Source organism: Hyla sarda, chromosome 5, assembly GCF_029499605.1.
Source record: "Hyla sarda isolate aHylSar1 chromosome 5, aHylSar1.hap1, whole genome shotgun sequence".
Classification (NCBI taxonomy): Eukaryota; Metazoa; Chordata; class Amphibia; order Anura; family Hylidae; genus Hyla; species Hyla sarda.
This window is the reverse complement of record NC_079193.1, coordinates 323,934,769-323,962,708: the sequence shown is the minus strand read 5'-3', so window position 1 is coordinate 323,962,708 and position 27,940 is coordinate 323,934,769. Positions and strand designations below refer to the sequence as shown.

The 27,940-nt window shown below is 45.2% G+C and overlaps 1 protein-coding gene across 1 annotated transcript in view; it reads left to right on the top strand.

Moving 5' to 3' along the window:
- CALB1 (calbindin 1) overlaps positions 1 to 27,940 on the top strand; it is a 150,381-nt gene that overhangs the window by 78,952 nt on the left and 43,489 nt on the right. The window contains exons 4-5 of the mRNA XM_056522313.1: positions 12,662 to 12,742; positions 27,111 to 27,167. Of these exons, the coding sequence (XP_056378288.1) occupies positions 12,662 to 12,742; positions 27,111 to 27,167 (138 nt within the window). The remainder of the gene's footprint in view (positions 1 to 12,661; positions 12,743 to 27,110; positions 27,168 to 27,940) is intronic.

Sequence of the window (27,940 nt, the reverse complement as noted above, 5' to 3'; positions counted from 1 at the left end):
CTTTCAAAGGTAGAGGTAGAAATCTTCCAATTGCTGAGGAGAACAGATGTCATTTCACTCTCATTGATGGCATCATCCCTGAGCCTTTATACATTCACGTAGTAATGTTTCTTTTTATTGCACAAACCATATGTTGTAATTTTCTTTATAAGTCCCATAGAGTATCATGCACTGGTTCACAAGGGCAATATTTTTCACTCATGTGACAAAGCAGATCCCCATTGTTTATAGCAGTGTCTCCCAACCAGTGTATCAGTTGTTGCAAAACTGTCCGGGCATGCTGGGAGTTGTAGTTTAACAACAGCTGGAGGCACACTGGTTGGGAAACACTGATTCAGTGCATTTGCCCTGGTGACCACTTGTCCTTGATTTGTCTTTGTCTATAAAATTTGCTTCAATCTCTTCAGTAAAGTCCGTGTAACAATCACCAGTACGGCTATGTTGACAATACCGCAGGGGCGGGCCTGTATCACTGGTTTGAATAGTGATGCAATCACTGTGAAAGCTTAGAGACAACCCCCGTGGAACCTTCAGGGACATCTATTTTAGTTGTCACTAATTTTTTCCACTGAAATATAGAAATAAAGTAGCTGAAAAGAATTGTTAATAACTTTGTATATGTATAAAACTCAAGGACTGAGCATTATTATGGTCTTATTTTACGGGAAAGGGCCCTTTAACTCAAAGCCAAAAGCCAAATATCTGTTTATACAGTTGCAAGAAAAAGTATGTGAACCCTTTGGAATTATATGGATTTCTGCACAAATTGGTCATAAAATGTGATCTTATCTTCATCTACGTCAAAACAATAGACATTCACAGTCTGCTTAAACTAAAAACACACAAATAATTCAATCTTACCATGTTTTTATTGAACACACCATGTAAACATTCACAGTGCAGGTCGAAAAAGTATGTGAACCCCTAGACTAATTACATATCAATCATATCCAATCAATGAGATGAGATTGGAGGTGTTGGTTACAGCTGCCCTGCCCTATAAAAAACACCCACCAGTTCTGGGTTTGCTTTTCACAAGAAGCATTGCCTGATGTGAATGATTCCTCGCACAAAAGAGCTCTCAGAAGACCTACGAGAATACGAGAATTGTTGACTTGCATAAAGCTGGAAAGGGTCGTAAAAGTATCTCCAAAAGCCTTGCTTTTCATCAGTCCATGGCAAGACAAATTGTCTATAAATGAAGAAAGTTCAGCACTGTTGCTACTCTCCCTAGGAGTGGCTGTCCTGTAAAGATGACCACAAGAGCACAGCGCAGACTGCTCAAGGTGAAGAAGAATCCTAGAGTGTCTGCTAAAGACTTACAAAAGTCTCTGGCATATGATAACATCACTGTTAGCGAATCTACAATACGTAAGACACTAAAAAAGAATGGATTTCATAGGAGGATACAAAAGAGGAAGACACTGCTGTCCAAAAAAAAAAAACATTGCTGCATGTTTACAGTGTGCACAATAGCACCTGGATGTTCCACAGCAGTACTGGCAAAATATGTGGACAGATGAAACCAAAATTGAGTTGTTTGGAAGAAACACACGACACTATGTGAAAAAGAGACACAGCACACCAAGATCAATACCTCATCCCAACTCTGAAGTATGGTGGTGGGGGCATCATGGTTTGGGGCTGCTTTGCTGCGTCAGGGCCTGGACGGATTGCTATCATCAAAAGAAAAATGAATTCCCAAGTTTATCAAGACATTTTGCAGGAGAACTTAAGGCCATCTGTCCACCAGCTGAAGCTCAACAGAAGATGGGTGTTGCAACAGGACAAGGACCCAAAGCATAGAGGTAAATCAACAACAGAATGGCTTAAACAGAAGAAAATATGCCTTCTGGATTGGCCCAGTCAGAGTCCTGACCTCAACCCGATTGAGATGCTGTAGCATGACCTCAAGAAAGTGATTCACACCAGACATAAACTGTTCTGTAAAGAGGAATGGTCAAAAATTACTCCTGACCGTTGTGCACGTCTGATCTGCCACTACAGGAAACATTTGGTTGAAGTTATTGCTGCCAAAGAAGGTTCAATGAGTTATTAAATCCAAGGGCTCACATACTTTTTCCACCTACACTGTGAATGTTTACTTGGTGTGTTCAATAAAAACATGGTAAGATTTAATTCTTTGTGTGTTATTAGTTTATGCACTATAAGACAAAAGACAACAGATCGCTTCTGTGTGCGATCTTCCAGGCCAGGTCGGATTATGTGGGTGAGTGAGGAACGCACTCACCTGGTGGGGTTGTGCATATTCCAGGCACAACGCTGATGTAGGCTTGGTATAGCAACTGCTGCAGCTTCCCACGCTGGATCCACCGGCGTGTAAGAGACAGTGAAGGAGGAGAAAATCGTAGGCTGAGATCGTGCTGTTGCAGATAGGTTTAAGGATACTGGTAGATGTCTTAAATTCTTTTATTCTATTCGCACAACGCGTTTCTGGATATTAATAATCCTTTCTTCACGCCTGAAGAAAGGATTATTAATATCCAGAAACGCGTTGTGTGAATAGAATAAAAGAATTTAAGACATCTACCAGTATCCTTAAACCTATCTGCAACAGCGCGATCTCAGCCTCCGATTAGTTTATGCAGACTGTGATTGTTTATTGTTGTGACTTAGATGAAGATCAGATCACATTTTATGACGAATTTGTGCAGAAATCCATGTAATTCCAAAGGGTTCACATACTTTTTCTTGCAACTGTAGTTTAGGACATCGTGTTTTGGTGTTGTCTTTAATTCCTTGTAAATGAATAGGTAGACTCCTCAGTGATTTGGTCACTTAAAGAAATATTCTCATCTCAAACATCATGACATATGGTATGGGTGCCTTTAAAGGGGTACTTCAAAAGAAAAAAAATCAAATCAACTGTTGCCAGAAAGTTCTACAGTTTTGTAAATTACTTATATTTAAATATCTTAATCCTTCCAGCACTTATCAGCTGCTGTATGCTCAAGAAGAAGTTGTGTAGTTCTTTCCAGTCTGACCACAGTGCTCTCTGCTGACACCTCTGTCCATGTCAGAAACTGTCCAGAGCAGGAGAGGTTTACCATAGCCTCTGCTCCTGCCGCTTCATAATCTAAAAATGATAAGTGTTTGGGCATGATATATCTCCTTTAAGAAGGGGTTTAGGGGTTTGCTGGTTGTTGTGATACATTTGGTTGAGATATAAGGATGGCTGGCCAATGGTAACATAATTTAGGTTAATTGACTAGTTGTCACGATGCCGGCTGGCAGGAGGTGGATCCTCTGTGCCAGAGAGGGATTGGCGTGGACCGTGCTAGTGGACCGGTTCAAAGTCACTACTGGTTTTCACCAGAGCCCGCCGCAAAGCGGGATGGTCTTGCTGCGGCGGTAGTGACCAGGTCGTATCCACTAGCAACGGCTCAACCTCTCTGGCTGCTGAAGATAGGCGCGGTACAAGGGAGTAGACAGAAGCAAGGTCGGACGTAGCAGAAGGTCGGGGCAGGCAGCAAGGATCGTAGTCAGGGGCAACGGCAGGAGGTCTGGAACACAGGCTAGGAACACACAAGGAAACGCTTTCACTGGCACAATGGCAACAAGATCCGGCGAGGGAGTGAAGGGGAAGTGAGGTATAAATAGGGAGTGCACAGGTGAACACACTAATTGGAACCACTGCGCCAATCAGCGGCGCAGTGGCCCTTTAAATCGCAGAGACCCGGCGCGCGCGCGCCCTAGGGAGCGGGGCCGCGCGCGCCGGGACAGGACAGACGGAGAGCGAGTCAGGTACGGGAGCCGGGGTGCGCATCGCGAGCGGGCGCCACCCGCAACGCGAATCGCATCCCGGCTGGAGACGGTATCGCAGCGCACCGGGTCAGTGGAGCTGCCCGGAGCGCTGCGGTAGCGAGAGTGAAGCGAGCGCTCCGGGGAGGAGCGGGGACCCGGAGCGCTCGGCGTAACAGTACCCCCCCCCTTGGGTCTCCCCCTCTTCTTAGAGCCTGAGAACCTGAGGAGCAGACTTTTGTCTAGGATATTGTCCTCAGGTTCCCAGGATCTCTCTTCAGGACCACAACCCTCCCAATCGACCAGGAAAAAGGTTTTCCCTCTGACCTTCTTGGAGGCCAGTATTTCTTTAACGGAGAAGATGTCCGAGGAGCCGGAAACAGGAGTGGGAGAAACAAACTTAGGAGAGAAACGGTTGATGATAAGTGGTTTAAGAAGAGAAACGTGAAAGGCATTAGGAATTCGAAGAGAAGGAGGAAGAAGAAGTTTGTAAGAGACAGGATTAATCTGGCACAAGATTTTGAAAGGACCAAGATAGCGTGGTCCCAATTTGTAGCTAGGGACACGGAAGCGGACATATTTAGCGGAGAGCCATACCTTGTCTCCAGGAGAAAAAATGGGGGGAGCTCTTCTTTTTCTATCAGCAAACTTCTTCATGCGTGATGAGGCCTGTAAAAGAGAATTTTGGGTCTCTTTCCATATGGTGGAAAGATCACGAGATATTTCATCCACAGCGGGCAAACCAGAAGGCAAGGGAGTAGGGAGGGGGGGAAGAGGGTGACGGCCGTACACCACAAAAAATGGGGATTTGGAGGAGGATTCAGAGATTCTGAAGTTATACGAAAATTCGGCCCATGGTAGAAGATCTGCCCAGTCATCCTGGCGGGAGGAAACAAAATGGCGTAAATAATCACCCAGGACCTGGTTAATTCTTTCTACTTGCCCATTGGATTGAGGATGATATGCAGAGGAAAAGTTTAATTTAATCTTGAGTTGTTTACAGAGAGCCCTCCAGAATTTTGACACGAATTGGACGCCTCTATCCGAGACGATCTGCGTGGGCAACCCGTGAAGACGAAAAATGTGTACAAAAAATTGTTTTGCCAACTGAGGCGCTGAAGGAAGACCAGGAAGAGGGATGAAATGTGCCATCTTGGAGAATCGATCAACGACCACCCAAACAACAGTGTTGCCACGGGATGGGGGTAAGTCCGTAATAAAGTCCATACCAATCAGAGACCAAGGCTGTTCGGGGACAGGCAGAGGATGAAGAAGACCAGCGGGCTTCTGGCGAGGAGTCTTATCCCGGGCACAAACAGTGCAGGCTCGTACAAAATCCACAACATCCGTCTCCAGAGTCGGCCACCAATAGAAACGAGAGATGAGTTGCACGGATTTCTTGATACCCGCATGACCTGCGAGATGGGAGGAGTGACCCCATTTGAGGATTCCGAGGCGTTGGCGTGGAGAAACGAAGGTCTTCCCTGGAGGAGTTTGCCTGATGGAGGCTGGAGAAGTGGAGATCAGGCAGTCAGGGGGGATGATGTGTTGCGGAGAGAGCTCTACTTCCGAGGCATCCGAGGAACGAGAGAGAGCATCGGCCCTAATGTTCTTATCGGCAGGCCGAAAGTGAATTTCAAAATTAAATCGGGCAAAGAACAGAGACCACCTGGCCTGGCGAGGATTCAGCCGTTGGGCAGACTGGAGATAGGAGAGGTTCTTGTGATCGGTGTAAATAATAACTGGAAATCTTGATCCCTCCAACAGATGCCTCCATTCCTCAAGTGCTAATTTAATGGCTAGAAGCTCTCGGTCCCCGATGGAGTAGTTCCTCTCAGCTGGAGAGAAGGTCCTAGAAAAAAAACCACAAGTAACAGCATGCCCGGAAGAATTTTTCTGTAGAAGGACCGCTCCAGCTCCTACAGAGGAGGCATCAACCTCCAATAGGAAGGGTTTAGATGGGTCAGGTCTGGAGAGCACGGGAGCCGAAGAAAAGGCAGACTTGAGCTGTTTAAAGGCGTCTTCCGCTTGAGGAGGCCATGACTTAGGATTGGCATTCTTTTTGGTTAAAGCCACGATAGGAGCCACAATGGTGGAAAAATGTGGAATGAATTGTCTGTAATAATTGGCGAACCCCAAAAAACGTTGGATAGCACGAAGTCCGGAGGGGCGTGGCCAATCTAAGACGGCAGAGAGTTTGTCTGGATCCATTTGTAGTCCCTGGCCAGAGACCAAGTATCCTAGGAAAGGAAGAGATTGACATTCAAACAGACATTTCTCCATTTTGGCATACAGTTGATTGTCACGAAGTCTCTGAAGAACCATGCGGACATGCTGGCGGTGTTCTTCTAGGTTGGCAGAAAAAATCAGGATATCGTCCAGATAAACAACAACACAGGAATATAAGAGATCACGAAAAATTTCATTAACAAAGTCTTGGAAGACGGCAGGGGCGTTGCACAGGCCAAAGGGCATGACCAGATACTCAAAGTGTCCATCTCTGGTGTTAAATGCCGTTTTCCATTCATCCCCCTCTCTGATGCGAATGAGATTATAGGCACCTCTTAAGTCCAGTTTGGTAAAGATGTGGGCACCTTGGAGGCGATCAAAGAGTTCAGAGATGAGAGGTAGGGGGTAGCGGTTTTTTACAGTGATTTTATTAAGACCGCGGTAGTCAATGCAAGGACGTAGAGAGCCATCTTTTTTGGACACAAAGAAAAATCCGGCTCCGGCAGGAGAGGAAGATTTGCGGATAAAGCCCTTCTTTAAATTTTCCTGGATATACTCAGACATAGCAAGAGTCTCTGGGACAGAGAGAGGATAAATTCTGCCCCGGGGTGGAGTAGTACCCGGGAGGAGGTCAATGGGACAGTCATAAGGCCTGTGAGGAGGTAAAGTCTCAGCTTGTTTTTTGCAAAAAACATCCGCAAAGTCCATATAGGCCTTAGGGAGACCGGTTACAGGAGGCACCACAGGGTCACGGCAGGGAGTACTGGGAACCGGTTTAAGACAGTCCTTGGAACAAGAGGGACCCCAACTCTTGATCTCCCCAGTGGACCAATCCAGGGTAGGGGAGTGGTGTTGAAGCCAGGGTAGTCCAAGGAGAATTTCGGAAGTGCAATTGGGGAGGACCAAAAACTCAATTTTTTCATGGTGAGATCCGATGCACATTAGGAGGGGCTCCGTGCGGAAACGTATGGTACAGTCCAATCTTTCATTGTTAACACAATTGATGTAGAGAGGTCTGGCGAGACTGGTCAGCGGGATGTTGAACCTGTTGGTGAGAGAGGCCAAAATAAAATTTCCTGCAGATCCGGAATCCAAGAAGGCCATAGTAGAGAAGGAGAAGGTAGAGGCGGATACCCGCACAGGCACAGTAAGACGTGGAGAAGCAGAGTTGACATCAAGGGCTGTCTCACCCTTGTGCGGGGTCAGCGTACGTCTTTCCAGGCGGGGAGGACGGATAGGACAATCCTTCAGGAAGTGTTCGGTACCGGCACAGTACAGGCAGAGATTCTCCATGCGGCGTCGTGTCCTCTCTTGAGGTGTCAGGCGAGACCGGTCAACCTGCATAGCCTCCACGGCGGGAGGCACAGGAACGGATTGCAGGGGACCAGAGGAGAGAGGAGCCGGGGAGAAAAAACGCCTCGTGCGAACAAAGTCCATATCCTGGCGGAGCTCCTGACGCCTTTCGGAAAAACGCATGTCAATGTGAGTGGCTAGATGAATGAGTTCATGTAGGTTAGCAGGGATTTCTTGTGCGGCCAGAACATCTTTAATGTTGCTGGATAGGCCTTTTTTAAAGGTCGCGCAGAGGGCCTCATTATTCCAGGATAGTTCTGAAGCAAGAGTACGGAATTGTACGGCGTACTCGCCAACGGAAGAATTACCCTGGACCAGGTTCAACAGGGCAGTCTCAGCAGAAGAGGCTCGGGCAGGTTCCTCAAAGACACTTCGAATTTCCGAGAAGAAGGAGTGTACAGAGGCAGTGACGGGGTCATTGCGGTCCCAGAGCGGTGTAGCCCATGACAGAGCTTTTCCAGACAGAAGGCTGACTACGAAAGCCACCTTAGACCTTTCAATGGGAAACTGGTCCGACATCATCTCCAAGTGCAGGGAACATTGAGAAAGGAAGCCACGGCAAAATTTAGAGTCCCCATCAAATTTATCCGGCAAGGATAGTCGTAGGCCTGAAGCGGCCACTCGCTGCGGAGGAGGTGCAGGAGCTGGCGGAGGAGATGATTGCTGAAGCTGTGGTAGTAGCTGCTGTAGCATCACGGTCAGTTGAGACAGCTGGTGGCCTTGTTGCGCTATCTGTTGTGACTGCTGGGCGACCACCGTGGTGAGGTCGGCGACAACTGGCAGAGGAACTTCAGCGGGATCCATGGCCGGATCTACTGTCACGATGCCGGCTGGCAGGAGGTGGATCCTCTGTGCCAGAGAGGGATTGGCGTGGACCGTGCTAGTGGACCGGTTCTAAGTCACTACTGGTTTTCACCAGAGCCCGCCGCAAAGCGGGATGGTCTTGCTGCGGCGGTAGTGACCAGGTCGTATCCACTAGCAACGGCTCAACCTCTCTGGCTGCTGAAGATAGGCGCGGTACAAGGGAGTAGACAGAAGCAAGGTCGGACGTAGCAGAAGGTCGGGGCAGGCAGCAAGGATCGTAGTCAGGGGCAACGGCAGGAGGTCTGGAACACAGGCTAGGAACACACAAGGAAACGCTTTCACTGGCACAATGGCAACAAGATCCGGCGAGGGAGTGAAGGGGAAGTGAGGTATAAATAGGGAGTGCACAGGTGAACACACTAATTGGAACCACTGCGCCAATCAGCGGCGCAGTGGCCCTTTAAATCGCAGAGACCCGGCGCGCGCGCGCCCTAGGGAGCGGGGCCGCGCGCGCCGGGACAGGACAGACGGAGAGCGAGTCAGGTACGGGAGCCGGGATGCGCATCGCGAGCGGGCGCCACCCGCAACGCGAATCGCATCCCGGCTGGAGACGGTATCGCAGCGCACCGGGTCAGTGGAGCTGCCCGGAGTGCTGCGGTAGCGAGAGTGAAGCGAGCGCTCCGGGGAGGAGTGGGGACCCGGAGCGCTCGGCGTAACACTAGTGAGGCTGGTCTGCCAGTGCAGGAAAAGCTTACAGTGTTCTGTGGTCCCAGATTTTCTTAAATCATATGAAAAAGTACCTGTCATGAGCTTGATAAATTTTCTAATCCTCCCAGTTTACTCGCCCCATCATGATAAACCACGCCTGCCTTTATTTTTTTATTATTTTTTAGTTTTCTACATTGATATTGTTCTGTGTTTTCTGTTCAGTCTCAGTGAGCTCCACAGGCTGGGAAGGGGCGACCTTCATGAGGCCTGAGACCGCACACACACCCCTTAGCTCTCCGAATTTTTCTGTACCCTTTATTCACTGTGCTGAGCCGAGGTCCTGAAGGAGAACCCCGGTGGCCCAACTTTTAGGGGTTAATTTAATTATAAAGATACACATAAAGATACAAAATTTTATAAAAAAATATATTAGAAAGGTAATTCAAATAGGCTAATCTATAACATAATAATTATTACTAATGACAGGTACCATTTAATGGGGTAATCCGCTGCTTAGCGTTTTGAAACAAACTGTTCTGAACACTGGAGCCGGCGCCGGGAGCTCGTGACGTCATCGCCCCACCCCCTCAATGCAAGTCTATGGAAGGAGGCGTGACAGCTGTCACGCCCCCTCCCATAGATTTGCATTGAGGGGGCGGGACATGACATCATGAGGGGGCAGGGCCATGACATCACGAGCTCCCGACACCGGCTCCAGCATTCGGAACAGTTTGTTCCAAACGCTGAGCAGTGGAGTATCCCTTTAAGGTTTCCTATGTCAAGGCTGTTGATCTTTCTTTGACCGAATAATAATGTTTCTACTTGTAGAGAAGTCAAGGGTAAACTATTACCAGGCAGGGACAAATATTTACTTTGTCACGAGAAAGAAAAAGGATATGAGTTTTCATTTACCTGGAGGATTTCATCCAATTGTTTATGAAGCCTCCCAATGACTCTTGACTAAATTGTGACCTATACCTGAGTAGGAGAAGGAAGAATAGAACTTATTTTTGTGAAAAGTCTTCAGCTCTTTATTAAGAAATGAGGGATTGCTTGTGAAAGGGGAGAGAGATGCAGTCATAAAAGGACATAACTGCTTAAGTGAAAAATTTTTGGTGCCTTGAAAATTTTGATTTCTAAAGACTTATACTGGGGTTATGGTTGAATACCACTCCAAATAGCACAGACTTAGGGAGTAGTAAGAATAATAATTCCTTTATGTATATAGCCCTGACATATTCCACAGAGGTGTCATCATTCAAATCAATCATTTTCCCCTTAGGTACTTAGGCAACCCAGGAACCCCAGTACTGCAAGGTAACTGTGCAGACCATTGAGCCACCGTGCTGAAATCCTGCAAACTCTCTATAGCTGCTAAACCACAACACTTGCCAAGTGCATGTTCCACAGCTTTCTTGGGGCTATTAAAAGCCAATGTGGATGGCCACAGCGTTGTCATACAAATATAAGCATTAAATGTAGCATTACACTGAATGTTTGACCACATGTGTTGCTTTGATGGGTTGGGTCCCCAGAACTCTCTGGTCTGGCTAATTATAGAAGGGGGTCCTAAGTAAGAGACCTTCTCAGCAAGATCTATATGCTCTAATAGTTCATATAGACAAGGGTGGTTGTCTAGGGACAACCAACTTAAAGGAGTATTCCCAGCATCAAAAGTTACACCCTATCCATAGGATAAAAGATAACTAGCTGATCAGTGGGGTCTGAGTGCTAGGACTTCCACCAATCCCAAAAACAGATTAAATGAATAAAGCAATGGGGCTTTTGAACATTGTTCTGTTAGGTAGACAATATTCAGCAGAATATAGATTGTCCCGGCACTAGTAGGAATAAGGTAACGGTGTCAGTGGTAGGAAGCTTCGGTGGAGTACATGTGTAACCCCGTAAAAGTGCCAATGATAGGAGGGGCAAATTCGATATATAGAACGAAGTATGCAAATTCAAGAGAAAAAGATTGCACTCACCATAGGCAATGGAGCTTTATTGCAGCATACCAGATAGCAAACACAGGTGGATGGAGAGAGGCAGGGGACGTGCACCAGGAAGCGGCTCTTCTTCAAGCGTGAAACAGTCTGTCCTGGTGCACGTCCCCCGCCTCCCTCCATCCACCTGTGTTAGTTACCTGGTATGCTGCAATAAAGCTCTGTTGCCTATGGTGAGTGCAGTCTTTTTCTCTAGAATTTGCATACTCTGTTAGGTAGACTATTGAGTGCTCAGCAATGTTCAGCAGTCCCATAGAGAATGACCCCCACTAATCAAACCCCACTACTTACTTATCGTGCTAATGGGGAAGAACTATTGATGTTGGGAATGACCCTTTATGATTGCAACTCCAAAGTACATTGACCTGTCAATACATCAACTTTTCCACCTAGCTCTACCAGTTGTGGTACTATATTTGAGGTCTGCCTTTCATACTACTATATATACTGTGCAATATTACATTTCTGCAGTTGGTACAACCTTTACCGCTTCTAACCATATTGATATGCAATAATGCAATATAATGTAAAAGTTAAAGCGTAACTCCAGTCATGCTCCGGTGGCAGAATTTCTGTTAAAATTTTGTGGTGCCTTTGTAGCCGGAGACTACAGCTATCCAGATACAGAATTGGTGGAAGTCCATGCAAGGATATGGGACTTCTGCCAAATCTGTATCCTGTTTACAGTAGTCTCCGGCTACGAAGAAGCTGCAAAAATGTACATAGATATCCTGCCACCGGAGCCTGACTGGGGTTCTGTGCCTCTTTGGAGGATTTTAATAATGTTTTCTTTAGATAAATATAATTCTTCAGTCTACATTTGTGGTTGATATATAACACAACAAAAAAAAAATCAACATATTTAAATGAATCTGCCCCTGGGGTCTACAGCCTATTGAAGGGGCACTCTGGTGGAAAACAAATGTTTTCAAATCAACTGGTGCCAGAAAGTTATAAAGATTTGTAAATTAATTCAAAATCTTACTCTTTCCAGTACATATTTGCTGCTGTATGCTTCACGGGAAGTTGTGTAGTCCTTTCAAGTCTGACCACAATGCTCTCTGCTGCCACCTCTGTCCATTTCAGGAACTGTCCAGAGCAGGAGTAAATTCCTATAGCAAACTTCTCCTCCTCTGGACAGTTCCAGACACGATAGAGGTGTCAGCAGAGAGCACTGAGGTCAGACTGGAAAGAACTACACAACTTCCTCCTGAGCATACAGCAGCTGATAAGTCCTGGAAGGCTTAAGATTAAAAATATATTTTTTCCACCAGAGTACCCCTTTAAAGCCCTGTTCACACAGGTGTTATGACTTCCATTTTATCAAGATTCGTTATGATCTATCGTTATAATACATTATTACTCCCCTTTCCCCATCGATTATAATTCATGCAACATACATTTCTTGTAGATTGAATTGCACAGTATGCTATATTATTTTACCATAAAAAAAAAAATATGGAAATCAAATGAAAAATAAAACTAATATATATGTTAACAGAGTCTAGTACCCAGTATGAGGTCTCTGAACATCAGTTTAGGCTTAGTAGAAAGGCCAGTTTTCCCCTTTTACAAGCATTATGCACTATTATGATGCATTCTGCGTTTTCTCGTTTTGAGCTTCTAGGGTTAATAATAGCGGCAGTGACTGCGACGACACATTCATCCATAGCACAGAAGATTTAAGCTCCCTCGCCCAGCTCTCTGCTTGCTGGAAATATCTTGTACAATGTATAACTGCAGAGTGATAGCTCTCTGGTAATAAATGCATCTCATTTCCATTATTTCCCCTCTTTTTACAGCTCGCCCAGATCTTGCCGACCGAGGAGAATTTCTTGTTGTTCTTCAGGCAGCAGCTGAAGTCGAGCGAGGAGTTCATGCAGGTAACTGTGAACTGATGTAGTTAAAGATAACATGTAGAGCAGCGTTTTCCAAATAGCGCACCTTCAGCTGTTGCCAAACTACAACTCCCAGCATGGCCGGACAGCCAAAGGCTGTCCGGGCATGCTGGGAGTTGTAGTTTGGCAACAGCTTGAGACACGTTGTTTGAAAAATGTTGGTATAGACCTTGATAAAGCATGCCGTCTACAAGTAATTAAAGGAATATGCTGCCTTTTATTAATGTTATTATACCTACATGTTCGCATTTCATATATTGGAATGGTCCTCTCATAAATTAGATACCCACTCAAAAATCTGACCCCAATGTTTATCTTTAAAGAGATACCCTGTTGACCCGCCTTAAACCCAATATACTGGGTCATAGTGCGGGTGTACAGCTTTACAAAGAGGGGTCACTTACTTAAATCCGTTCAGCATATGGAGAGTTCTGGCACTGTACTTTTCCTGTTGCATTTTGCTCCAGCGTGCAATGAAGGTAGGGAGTCGGCTCACCCAGCTCCCCTGCTTCCTCCATATTCTCTGTCTGCCCCCGTCATTAATGTGCTAATGAAGGCCACAGGTGAGCACCTCGCTCTCTGTGCGCTCACCCACAGCCTTCATTAGCATAATAATGAAGGGGGACGGGGTAGATGGAGAATATGGAAGAGGCAGGGGAGCTGGGTGAGCCGGCTCCCTGCCTCAATTGCTCACTGGAGCAAAATGCTGCTGAAGATTGCCAGAACTTGGCATATATTGAACGGATTTAAGTAAGTGACTCTTCTTTGTAAAGCTGTTCACCATAACCCAGTATATTGGGTTTAAAGCGGGTGAACAGGGTGTCAGATTCTCTGACAATATAACATATAAGATGCTTTGAAATCTAACTCAATGCTACTAAATATATATCCAGTGCCAGTATATAGCAGAGGTGTCCAAACTTAAAAAATAGTAAGAGAACCTGGCACATAAATGGATAGTGCACTATACAATGGCACTTCATGGTAAATGCAAAGAAAAAATACAAACATACATATGTCAGAAAAAAAGTATAATGCAAACCTGGACATAATAGAACAATACAGACAGTATGTAAATAAAAATCAAAACTAAACCATGAAAAACACTGAATGAAATTGTATGCCATATGCAAAGTCAAACAGCATGCACCTATCCCCTTTTGCTACGTTTACAAACTGAAATTTAAATAGACTTAAATATACTTTACTATTTCATTAACTTAACATGCATAGCACATTGACACATTGATATATTTTATTGTGAAACAAACAAAAATGTGAACGTAAAAGTTGACGTGTGTTCGATGCATAAGAATTCACCCCACCCCCCACAGTCAACACGTAGCGAATATGCTGCATATTTTTGCTACACATTTTCTGCAGCTAATTTTCTACTCATTGAAGTTAATGTGGACAGACATTTCCTTGCAATAGATTCTCAATTGGATTCAGGTCTGGGCTTTGATTGAACCATTTTAGGACATTAGGGTACATTCACATGTGCAGATTTACAGTGTATTTTACACTGCAAATCCGCTGGTGAAGGCCCCGCTCTATGCTGGCTTAACATGTGTCTGCTGGTAGCGGCAATACGCCGCTACCAGCAGACACACTGCGATGTGCGAGTCGCAGCATACTCGCACATCGCTGGAGCTCTCTGCCTAGCTCAGAGCAGGGGGAGAGTGACCGTGATGTGCGATTACGCCACGTACATCGCTGCACTGTGTCTGCTGGTAGCGGCGTATTGCCGCTACTAGCAGGCACATGTAAAGCCAGCATAGAGTGGGGCCTTCACCAGTGGATCCGCAGCTAAATACGCTGCGAAAATCCGCGCGTGTGAACGTACCCTGAAAGAGGACCTGTGGCCAACCCCAAAAAAATACATTTGCATTATCATTAAATATCTTAGAGTGCCCTGATCACTCAACTTTTTACAGTTCCTTGATACACCCTTCCATTCCTGAGATTCTATAATTTGTCTGACAATTCAGGGAATTAGTCAGATGGGCGTGAACTTAATTTTAAAGGAGAAGTCTCGTGAAAAGCTATCAGGTGATGGGTGGGGTTATACAGTAAGGGGGTGTGTATTCGACATACATGTCACCTGATATTCACTCCTATTATTAAGTCCACGCCCATCTGACTGATTCCCTAAATTGTCAAATTATAAACCCTCATGTCTTGGAAATTAATAGGCATATCAAGAAACTGTAAAAAGGTGTGTGATCAGGACACTCTAAGCTATTTAATGACAATAATGGGCCTCATTTACTAAGCTGAAACTGACCGGTTTTTGTCTGGTTATTTTGGTGCAGAGTGTCTGAGACATGTCTGCGCCAGTTTGCGACAGTGCATGCCTGTAAAATCCAACAAACCCGACATTATACTGTGAAAAGCCGAAGGGGTGTGGTCTCTCACAAAGGGGGCGTGGTCAGCCTGAAAAGGGATGTGGTTTCACAACCCGACCAATTTACTATTGAATTCACAGAAAATCCTGTGGGTAAATGGCTGGAAATATCGACCTAGAAAAAGCTGGTCAGAAAATGTTCCCGACTTTTCCCGATAGTAAATAGAAAGGAATCCTGCAAGTCTGAAACAACTTTTCCCACTAGTAAAAACCCGAAACTCTTAGTAAATGAGGCCCAATATCTTAATTTTTCCGGTTGGCCACAGATGCTTTGGTCTAAACCATTCCATTGTAGCTTTGGCTGTATGTTTAGGGTCATTGTCCTGCTGAAAGATGAAACGCCCTTACAGTCCCAAGTTTTTTTTTAGCAGACTGTATCAGATTTTTTTCAATGATTGCCCAGTATTTGGCTTCATCCATATTTCCATCAATTATGACCAGTTTCCTTGAACCTGCTAAAAAGAAGCATCCTCACAGCATGATGCTACCACCACCATGTTTCACTGTGGGGTTGGTGTGCTCAAGGTGATGGGTAGTGTTGAGTTTCCACTGCACATACCATTTTGATCTCATCTGGGCAGAGAACCTTCTTCCACATAGTTGCTGTGTTTCCCACATGGCTTGTGGCAAACTCCAGACAGGATTTCTTGTGGCTCACTTTCAATAAGGCTCACTACTTGCCACTCTTCAGTAAATGCCAGAGTCTCCCACTGTTGATCTTTTTCAGCTCCTGTAGAGTTACCATGGGCCTCTTGGTTGCTTCTTTGATTATTTTTCTCCTTGCTCTGCTTGTCAGTTTGGGTAGACATCCTTGTCTTGGTATGTTTGTGGTTGTGCCTTTTTCTTTCCATTTTCTGATGATGGATTTTACAGAACTCTGTATCATGCCCAAAGCTTGGGATTTTTTTTTATAACCTAGCCCTGCTTTTTTTCTTCTCCACAACTTCATCCCTAACCTACTTGGTGAGCTCCTTAGTCTTCATGCCACTGTTTGTTCAATAATACTCTTTAACAAACTCTGAGGCCTTCAAAGTACAGGTTTATTTGTAATAAGATTAAATTGTGGATCCTATGTACTAACTATGTGATCCGCAAATGTGACTTGAACAAAATTGGTCACACCATCACACAAACCAGATCCACTGCAGATTTTAACCATTAAGGAGGTGAATACATATTCACGCAACATATTGTTTTTATTTGTAAATAATTTTGAAATCCATGTAATATTCCCCCCACTTGCAAATTATAGACAATTTTGTGTTTGTCCATTATATAAAATTGCAAAGTGATAAATATGAATATATGGTGATACCATGACAAAAGTCCAAGGGGGAGAGTAGTTATGCAAGGCACTGTGTATGTAAAAACTGTTCTTGAGCATCTTTTCTTTATTTTGAGCCATTTCTCCTAAAAAGATATGCATGAATTGACAACTGGGCATTACCTTTATGTACATTATGTAATATCCCCATATAAACCTCCACACAATCCTTGTTACAGTGTTATAGCTAAGTCTTAACATTTCTTCCAAGAAATCTTCTTTTAAATGCTGCCTCTTCAACCACCTGCAGAAATGTTCTTTTTTTAACACCGTTAGCTATGAACAGGTATTGTAGTCACTTCACAAAGGTTTCTGTTAAAAAAAGAATTTCATTTTTTTAATGACTTTTAAGATACACAGTAAAGGGTATAGTAATGAAAAGTGGCTATCTCTTTTTTAGTCTTTGTACACAGAATGACCATGCTTCAACCTCTTACATACATTTAAAGTGAATTCTAGAGTTATACTGATCTGTGTATGTAAGGAACTCATATCTGTATATTCTTGTACAATTCTCTATACTTCATCTTCTCTGTCATGGCAGATGGAGATGCCACCAACATGGTTGGCCGTGTGCTACTGTTTGTGCTAGGCTGCAGTGCACATCCATAGGGTTGGGTGCAGAGCACCTTTTCCAGTGAATATAGTGAGTTAATGGCTCTGCATACAGCATCACTTCTTACCTCCAGGACACCATACTAATTTGCTGGACTGGATGCTCCAGTGAATGTAGTGGGTAAACGGTGATGCGCACTGTACTGTATGCATTGCTGCTCACATTTTTTACATCACACTAGGCGTGTGTGAGGGCCGATGTACCATCAGGTACCATAGTGTTGTGCTGCTGCTCTCAATTTGGTGGGAGCTATATCTATAGATTTAACATTTAGGTAGAAAGCGTGTTATCCAGCTCCCCTCTTTTGGTGATGTTATCACCGCTTCTGCACGGATTCCGTGTCTCCAAGACACAATCACACTCTTTAGACAAGGAAGCAGGGGAATATAGCAGGTGCTGTTATAAAACTTTAAACTTTATTACAAAGCCTTAAAAATTACATATCGCAGAGTAGTTGGCAAAAATTATGCATTTCTGCTTCCTAGGCACCCCTAGTTCACATGGCCAAAAATGTGCGTAATGTCCTCCAAAAATATGGGGAGACATTTTGCACATTTACTTGATGCGGGAGGCACTAGGACCACATGGAAATTCCGTCTCCTTAGACAGAAATGCATTTTCACACTGAATCCACAGAAACATTCAACAGGTTCAATGTTTTTGCAGACACCTGAATCGGGAAATTGTGCCGTGTGCACAGTGCAGAAGAATCCCATTGAAATTGATTGGACTCCCAATTTATTGCAGTCCCTTGAGGAGTTCCTTTCAGAAATTCAACTGTGTGAACATAGCTTCAGTCATGACTAAGGCTGCCTAGGTGCCAGAAACTTATCAGTTTTTCCAGTTATCCTGCAATATGTCATTTTAAAGCATTTGGAATAAAGTTTGGAGTTTTATAACCACAACTACTGGGTTCTCCTGCTTCCTTGTCTCGAACATCTACATGCAGTTTCTTTCCATTATTCAGGCTACTAATACAACTGTATTAACCCATTAAAGGGGTTATCCACCATAAGGTGATTTTAGTATGTACCTGGCAGACAGTAATGGACATGCTTAGGAAGGATCTGCGCTCGTCTTGGGGCTAAATGGCTATGTTGTGAGATTACCATAACACTGTGGCTGTCACGATGGCAGGAGGTGGATCCTCTGTGCCAGAGAGGGATTGGCGTGGACCGTGCTAGTGGACCGGTTCTAAGTTACTACTGGTGTTCACCAGAGCCCGCCGCAAAGCGGGATGGTCTTGCTGCGGCGGTAGTAACCAGGTCGTATCCACTAGCAACGGCTCAACCTCTCTGACTGCTGAAGATAGGCGCGGTACAAGGGAGTAGACAAGAGCAAGGTCGGACGTAGCAGAAGGTCGGGGCAGGCAGCAAGGATCGTAGTCAGGGGCAACGGCAGGAGGTCTGGAACACAGGCTAGGAACACACTGGGAAACGCTTTCTCTGGCACGATGGCAACAAGATCCGGCAAGGAAGGGAAGGGGAAGTGAGGTTAAATAGGGAAGTGCACAGGTGAATGAACTAATTAAGCCAACTGCGCCAATCAGCGGCGCAGTGGCCCTTTAAATCGTAGAGACCCGGCGCGCGCGCGCCCTAAGGAGCGGGGCCGCGCGCGCCGGGACAGGACCGACGAAGAGCGAGTCAGGTACGGGAGCCGGGGTGCGCATCGCGAGCGGGCGCCACCCGCATCGCGAATCGCATCCCGGCTGGGAGAGGTATCGCAGCGCACCCGGTCAGCAGGTCTGACCGGGGCGCTGCGATTGCGAGGATGTTGCGAGCGCTCCGGGGAGGAGCGGGGACCCGGAGCGCTCGGCGTAACAGTACCCCCCCCCTTGGGTCTCCCCCTCTTCTTGGAGCCTGAGAACCTGAGGACCAGACTTTTGTCTAGGATGTTGTCCTCAGGTTCCCAGGATCTTTCTTCAGGACCACAGCCCTCCCAATCTACCAAAAAAAATTTTTTTCCTCTGACCGTCTTGGAGGCCAGTATCTCCTTTACGGAGAAGATGTCAGAGGAACCGGAAACAGGAGTGGGAGAAACAAGTTTGGGAGAGAAACGGTTGATGATGAGTGGTTTAAGGAGAGAGACATGGAAGGCATTGGGAATACGAAGAGAAGGAGGAAGAAGGAGTTTGTAAGAGACAGGATTAATCTGGCACAAGACTTTGAAAGGACCAAGATAGCGTGGTCCCAGTTTGTAACTGGGGACACGAAAGCGGACATATTTAGCGGAGAGCCATACCTTGTCTCCGGGAGCAAAGATGGGGGGAGCTCTTCTTTTCTTATCGGCAAACTTTTTCATGCGAGATGAAGCCTGTAAAAGAGAATTTTGGGTCTCTTTCCATATGGTGGAAAGATCACGAGTCACTTCATCTACAGCGGGCAAACCAGAGGACAAGGGAATAGGGAGGGGGGGAAGAGGGTGACGGACGTACACCACGAAAAATGGGGATTTAGCAGAAGATTCAGAGACTCTAAAGTTGTACGAGAATTCGGCCCAAGGTAGAAGATCTGCCCAGTCATCCTGGCGGGAGGAAACAAAATGCCGTAAATAGTCACCCAGGACCTGGTTAATTCTTTCTACTTGCCCATTGGATTGAGGATGATAAGCAGAAGAGAAGTTTAATTTAATCTTGAGTTGTTTACAGAGAGCCCTCCAGAATTTTGACACGAATTGGACACCTCTATCCGAGACAATCTGCGTGGGCAAACCGTGAAGACGAAAAATGTGTACATAAAATTGTTTTGCCAACTGAGGCGCTGAAGGAAGACCAGGAAGAGGAATAAAATGTGCCATCTTGGAAAATCGATCAACGACCACCCAAACAACAGTGTTGCCACGGGATGGGGGTAGGTCAGTAATAAAGTCCGCGGTAGTCAATGCAAGGACGTAGGGAGCCATCTTTCTTGGACACAAAGAAAAATCCAGCTCCGGCAGGAGAGGAGGATTTGCGGATAAACCCCTTTTTTAAATTGTCCTGGATGTATTCAGACATAGCAAGAGTCTCTGGGGCGGACAGAGGATAAATTCTGCCCCGGGGTGGAGTAGTGCCCGGGAGGAGGTCAATAGGACAGTCATAAGGCCTGTGAGGAGGTAAAGTCTCAGCTTGTTTTTTGCAAAATACGTCAGCATAGTCCATATAGACCTTAGGGAGACCGGTTACAGGGGGAACCACAGGGTCACGGCAGGGAGTACTGGGAACCGGTTTAAGGCAGTCTTTGAAACAAGAGGTACCCCAGCTCTTGATCTCTCCTGTGGACCAATCAAGGGTTGGGGAATGGCGTTGAAGCCATGGTAGTCCAAGGAGAATTTCGGAAGTGCAATTGGAGAGGACCAAAAACTCAATTTTTTCGTGATGAGGTCCGATGCACATTAGGAGGGGTTCCGTGCGGTAACGCACGGCACAGTCCAATCTTTCATTGTTAACGCAATTGATGTAGAGGGGTCTGGCGAGACTGGTCACTGGGATGTTGAACCTGTTGATGAGAGAGGCCAAAATAAAGTTTCCTGCAGATCCGGAATCCAAGAAGGCCTTAGTGGAGAAGGAGAAGGTAGAGGCAGATATCCGCACAGGCACAGTAAGGCGTGGAGAAGCAGAGTTGACATCAAGAACTGTCTCACCTTCGTGCGGAGTCAGCGTACGTCTTTCCAGGCGGGGAGGACGGATAGGACAATCCTTCAGGAAGTGTTCGGTACCGGCACAGTACAGGCAAAGATTCTCCATGCGGCGTCGTGTCCTCTCTTTTGGTGTCAAGCGAGACCGGTCAACTTGCATAGCCTCCACGGCGGGAGGCACAGGAACGGATTGCAGAGGACCAGAGGAGAGAGGAGCCGGGGAGAAAAAACGCCTCGTGCGAACAAAGTCCATATCCTGGCGGAGCTCCTGACGCCTTTCGGAAAAACGCATGTCAATGCGAGTGGCTAGATGAATGAGTTCATGCAGGTTAGCAGGAATTTCTCGTGCGGCCAGAACATCTTTAATGTTGCTGGATAGGCCTTTTTTAAAGGTCGCGCAGAGGGCCTCATTATTCCAGGATAATTCGGAAGCAAGAGTACGGAATTGTATGGCGTACTCGCCAACGGAAGAATTACCCTGGACCAGGTTCAGCAGGGCAGTCTCAGCAGAAGAGGCTCGGGCAGGTTCCTCAAAGACACTTCGAATTTCCGAGAAGAAGGAGTGTACAGAGGCAGTGACGGGGTCATTGCGGTCCCAGAGCGGTGTGGCCCATGACAGAGCTTTTCCAGACAGAAGGCTGACTACGAAAGCCACCTTAGACCTTTCAGTAGGAAACTGGTCCGACATCATCTCCAAGTGCAGGGAACATTGTGAAAGAAAGCCACGGCAAAACTTAGAGTCCCCATCAAATTTATCCGGCAAGGATAGTCGTAGGCTGGAAGCGGCCACTCGCTGCGGAGGAGGTGCAGGAGCTGGCGGAGGAAATGATTGCTGAAGCTGTGGTAGTAGCTGCTGTAGCATCACGGTCAGTTGAGACAGCTGATGGCCTTGTTGCGCTATCTGTTGTGACTGCTGGGCGACCACCGTGGTGAGGTCGGCGACAACTGGCAAAGGAACTTCAGCGGGATCCATGGCCGGATCTACTGTCACGATGCCGGCTGGCAGGAGGTGGATCCTCTGTGCCAGAGAGGGATTGGCGTGGACCGTGCTAGTGGACCGGTTCTAAGTTACTACTGGTGTTCATCAGAGCCCGCCGCAAAGCGGGATGGTCTTGCTGCGGCGGTAGTAACCAGGTCGTATCCACTAGCAACGGCTCAACCTCTCTGACTGCTGAAGATAGGCGCGGTACATGGGAGTAGACAAGAGCAAGGTCGGACGTAGCAGAAGGTCGGGGCAGGCAGCAAGGATCGTAGTCAGGGGCAACGGCAGGAGGTCTGGAACACAGGCTAGGAACACACTGGGAAACGCTTTCACTGGCACGATGGCAACAAGATCCGGCAAGGAAGGGAAGGGGAAGTGAGGTTAAATAGGGAAGTGCACAGGTGAATGAACTAATTAAGCCAACTGCGCCAATCAGCGGCGCAGTGGCCCTTTAAATCGTAGAGACCCGGCGCGCGCGCGCCCTAAGGAGCGGGGCCGCGCGCGCCGGGACAGGACCGACGGAGAGCGAGTCAGGTACGGGAGCCGGGGTGCGCATCGCGAGCGGGCGCCACCCGCATCGCGAATCGCATCCCGGCTGGGAGAGGTATCGCAGCGCACCCGGTCAGCAGGTCTGACCGGGGCGCTGCGATTGCGAGGATGTTGCGAGCGCTCCGGGGAGGAGCGGGGACCCGGAGCGCTCGGCGTAACAGTGGCTATCTTTTTGTGAACTGGTATTTCCTGTTTGAGTTCTCTTCTTTGCCTAAAAATCCCATAATTCAATTTCGTCCCTCCCACACATCAGCCACCCCACCCATTGAAACATAAATGAGCTGCATCCATTCAAAAGACCTGTGGATTTTAATCAGGGTGCCTACAGCTGTTGCATTAGTTGCATATTGATGTCTCTCCCACCAAGAGATACCTCCACCCATTGAAGCAGAAAGGCTCCCTGTCATCAGCTGACTAGTGAGTCAGGTCTCGACTGCATTGCAACCTGGGAAAAATCTGAGACAACAGTCATTTTGTATGCTGTTAAAAATAAATATTGGGGTGAAAATCACAGAAGAATTGTGAGAAAACCATCACACACAGGTACAGACACTATATTAAGAACTACAATAACTTTACAGCCCCTATAGCATAGTCAGATAAAAAAAATTCCTGGAATACCCCTTTAACCTAAATGTACGTCCTGATCCACTGCGACTTAGTGCACCAGGATATACATTTGTGGTGGCCCAGTACAGGACTTGCACCCCTGTACCCTTGCTGCCCCGTTAGGCAGCCTCCCTACAGTGTCCCCTGCCCCCCTCCCCTGCATCTGTTCCATTGTGTATTAATTTATATGTATGTTATCTAATGTATTATGCCTAAAATGTCTTATAGCGTTAAGAATAGTTGAAATGTGATTAACCAGTGTCATGTGATTGTAACCCAGTGAGGTATCAGTGACCATGTGACCTAAAGGTGACCTTTGGGACCCCTCCTAGTCTCCCCCATATAAGCCCTGGGAGGAGCTAGTTTGCTCTCTTGAGTTCCAGTCTAAGTCTTTGCTGAGGTCCAGTGCAGTCAAGTCCTAAGAGTGTGTCTGGAGTCCAGAGAAGGCCTCAAGTCAACAATCCAGCCACAAGTTTACAAGTTCCCTTCCCCCAGGTCCCAGTCAGAGCCTGGAAAGCTACAAATGGGGTATAGTCAGTCTCAGTCAAGTCAGTCAAAGTCAGCATGGCCTGCATCAAAATTGTCCCAGTCACCTCCGGGGCCTGGCTAAGCTGTATAGACTATTCCACCTGTCTAACTCAGTAAAGCTACCGTTGTTCCGTAACTTGGCGTCAGAGTCATTATTACGCCCCTGCCTAGCTCAGGATCCAGCGGAATACCTTCAGGTGGTATTGAGGATAAACCACGCCCTGGCATCAGGAACTAATGCCATCTGCCCCTAGGGTAATTCCATCTGCCCTGCATCCCACCCTCTACCACATATTTACGGCAGGTCTCAGCTGCTATCATCAGCCAGGGACCCGCCGGCAATGGTGGACATCAGCAATTGCGCTTATGTCTGCCATTAACACCTCAGATGTTGTGTCACGGCATCTGCAGCCATATGTCACTTTGAATGGATGATTGTATCGCATGCGGCACTGCTGCGGGGATCTGATCATCCAAGATGGCAGCTTGAGGTCCTCTTACCTGCTCCGGCCATCATCCTGGGGTCTTCTTTTCTGATCTGACATCGAGCAGACCAGAGAAGAAGATTGACAATAATACTAATCAGTGGTATGCCCTATGGGGACATAAAAAGTGTAAAAAAAAAAAAAAAAAAGTTAAAAAATGTGAAAAAGTGTAAATCATAATTTTTTCCCATTTTACCCCCAAAAGCATAAAAATGATTAATAAGCATATTTGGTATCGCCGCGTGTGTAAATGTCCGAACTAATAAAATATAATGTAAATGATCCCGTACAGTGAACATCGTAAATATAAAAAAATTAAATAAAAAAATTAAATAAATTCTAAAGAAAAATAACAAAATGCAATGAAATAGTCACATACTGTATACGCAAAAGTGGTATAAAAAAACTACAGATCACGCGCAAAAAGTTATGATGTTTAGAGGGAAAAAAAGCAGAAATAATATGGGCTCTGTTTTTAAGGGGTTAATAGAAAATGAAACAGCTAAATATTCTAAGAAAGGTGATACCTCAGCTGGCTGTACATATTAGAAGAGTCAGTCAGACTACCATAACTATCTCTTGCAACTCCTCCTTAAAAACGCACATGCTCAGACCGCACCCTAACATGCCTGTTTAAATTAATGGGGAGACGGAAATAAGCTTCTGTCAATCCTTATGGGGTGCATGGGGTCCAGTCTTTAATATAGCAATGAGTGATGGTTACCTATATCAACGTAATGTTTTTTGTTTTCCTCTCTTGGTGATATTCAACTAAATATTAATATATTTTGAAAAATTACTTTAAATATTACTTATTAATTTTTTTTTGTTGAAAACTTTGATCTTTTCATAACAAAGAAATTGGTATTTGTGTCCATAACAACCAAAGCTCAGTTTATGACCTTGTTAGGAAAAATTAAAGGGGTTATCCAGAAATAAGAAATAAGAGATAATTTCTTTCAAAAACCGCACCCTGTCTGTCTCCAGGTTGGGTGTGGTTCTGCAGCTCTGTTCCATTGAAGGGAATGGAGTCAAGTTGTAATACCACATCCAAACTGGAGACAGACAGGGTGCTGTTTTTGAAAGAAAATAGTTCTGTTTTTTTTATTCCTGGATAACCCCTTTAAAGCTGTACTGTGGTTGCTATGAGAAACAAAGTAACTTTTTCTGTTAGATATCAATTTTAGTATTTATTTTTTATAAATGAGACCAATATATCCGGCCTTTATTCCTTCCTTAAGTGATCTGTTAGTACAATGTTTTTTGTTTTTCTTTTACATTAGAACATTTTACATACGTTTATATTATCAACATATGTTTTTTATGTTAAAGGAAAACTGTCAGCCTGTTCACCCACACTGAACCCAATACACCAGGTTATAGTGTTGGTAAACAGGAATCAGACGATGGGTCACTAACCAAAATCCGTACTGTAGGTCCGGAGATATGTCCCCTATAAGATCCTCTTCTTTATTCCCTAAATCACATATAGGAGGCGGGGCCCTGCCGCCTCGATTTACATATGCATTTTCTGTGTCTCCATGTCCTAGTGACTCCCGTTGCTGGTCACATAAGTGCTCAGTCAGCGAATGCTCTCTATGCAAAAAGCAGAGCGCTCACGTGACCAGCAATGGGAATCAGTAGGACATGGAGACACAGAACATGTATATGTAAATTGAGCCAGCGGGGCCCCGCCTCCTGTACACGATTCAGGGAATAGAGAAGAGTATCTTATAGGGGACATATCTCCAGTCCTACAGAACAGATTTTGGTTAGTGACCCATCGTCTGAATCCTGTTCACCCACACTATAACAGGCTGACAGTGTTGCTTTAAATCTTTTTTTTATTTTTATTTTTAATAAATTTTTGTAACTAACCACATAACAACATATATCAGTTTACACACTTGCCACTAAAGCAGTCACAATGACTGATGAATCTTGTTTTCTGTAGCTCACCTGTCAGCTTTACTGTACAGCCTGGGGCAGAAGGAGGAGATATTATTCATAGAGGGATAATTAGATAATGAACATTACTGAGAAAACGTGTGTTATATGTTCTTTATGTAGTCAGCTATACTAACTTGACGTTACTATCTGTTCAAGAAGAAAGAACTAAACTTGGGGTTTTTATATCAGTGCTTGAAATAACTTTATATTAAAAGCAGACCATCTGTACAGCTACTTATTTCCAGACATCCACCCCTCAGACTGTGTTGCTCACTATACATCCCAAGTGCTTTTCGTAATATCTTGTCTATTAAAGGCTATAGAACATGTCAGGGCTGTATCATTACCCAAAGTTATTCGGTTCAATAGAGCATGTGGATTTAAATTCTTAAATAAAAAATGTGTCAGAAGCCTCTTGAGACAGGTCACATCCAGGCTATATCCATAAATTTATGTTCTCTGTCTCATTTACTACATTACCCAAGGTTTTTCTGTAAGTGGAATCTTATTACAACAGTCATATGAAAGATTTTTTTTTTTTTTAAAGGGGTACTCCGCTGGAAAACAATTATTTTTTTTAATCAACTGATGCCAGAAAGTTAGACAGATTTGTAAATTACTTTTATTCAAAAATGTTAATCCTTCCAGTATTTATCAGCTGCTGTATGCTCCACAGGAAGTTCTTTTCTTTTGGAATTTATTTTCTGTCTGACCACAGTGCTCTCTGCTGACACCTCTGTCCATGTCAGGAACTGTCCAGAGCAGGAGCAAATCCTCATAGCAAACCTCTCCTGCTCTGGACAGTTCCTGACATGGACAGAAGTGTCAGCAGAGAGCACTGTGGTCAAATTGAAAATAACAACTTATCTCCCTCTGTAGTAGAAAACAGATAAGTACTGGAAGGTTTAAAAAATGTTAATAGAAGTAATTTACAAATCTGTTTAACTTTCTGGCACGGAATACAGAGGTCTGGTACACGGCAAGAAATAACTAGAAGTGCTTTCTCTAAGGCGCAGGGCAAACAAAGATCCGGCAGGGCTGTTAAGGAGGAGCTAGAACTTATAAAAAAAAGGTGCAGGTGATACTACTATTGGAAAACGCTGCTTTAGTGGACAGCCTTTAGGTTTTAGTTGAACAATACTATTGAATTTTTACCTATTACACATGTGACAAGCAAATCTATAATACAGATGAAAATTGTTGTTATTATTATTGTTGTTTATATTACTATTGTAAAGCACTATATAGTCATAGAATTAATTTCCTATGAACTTATTTATTCTTCCAGACATGGCGGAGGTATGACACTGATCACAGTGGCTATATAGAAACAGAGGAACTGAAGGTAAATATATAATATGGGGATGGGACATACAAGTTGGTGCTGTTTGGGATGGGGCCAGGGGTGACCGGGGGGGGGGGGGCATATAGGGGGTTTGGACCGCTGGGATCATCCATGATCTCCAGAATGGGGCCCTGGCTTTCCCTGCTGTATGGAGTGATAGACGGTATGCGCTCTATGTACTGTCTATGGGAGCACTGAAGATCCCCAAGCGCGTGCCGACCCAACACTTCATGCAGTGATCGGACCTCCTGTTATTAGGCACTTATCCCCTATCCTGTATTTAAAAAGGTACTACCGGTGAAAAACTATATATATATATTTTTTAATCAACTGATGTCAGAAGGTTAAACAGATTTGTAAATTGCTTCTATTTAAACATCTTAATCCTTCCAGTACTTATCAGCTGCTGTATGATCCACAGAAAGTTCTTTTCTTTTTAAATGTATTTTCTGTCTGACCGCAGTGCTCTCTACTGACACCACTGTCTGTCTCAGTAACTGTCAAGAGCAAGATATGTTTGCTATGGGGATTTGCTCCTGCTCTGGACAGTTCCTAAAATGGACAGAGGTGTCAGCAGAGAGCACTGTGGTCAGACAGAAAAGAAATTCAAAAAGAAAAGAACTTCCTGTAGAGCATAAAACAGTTGATAAATACTGGAAGGGTAAAGATGTTTAAATAGAAGTAATTTACAAATATTTTTAACGTTCTGGCACCAGTTGATTAAAAAAAAAAAGAGTACCCCTTTAAGTGTTGGAGTTCCCCTTTAATGACTT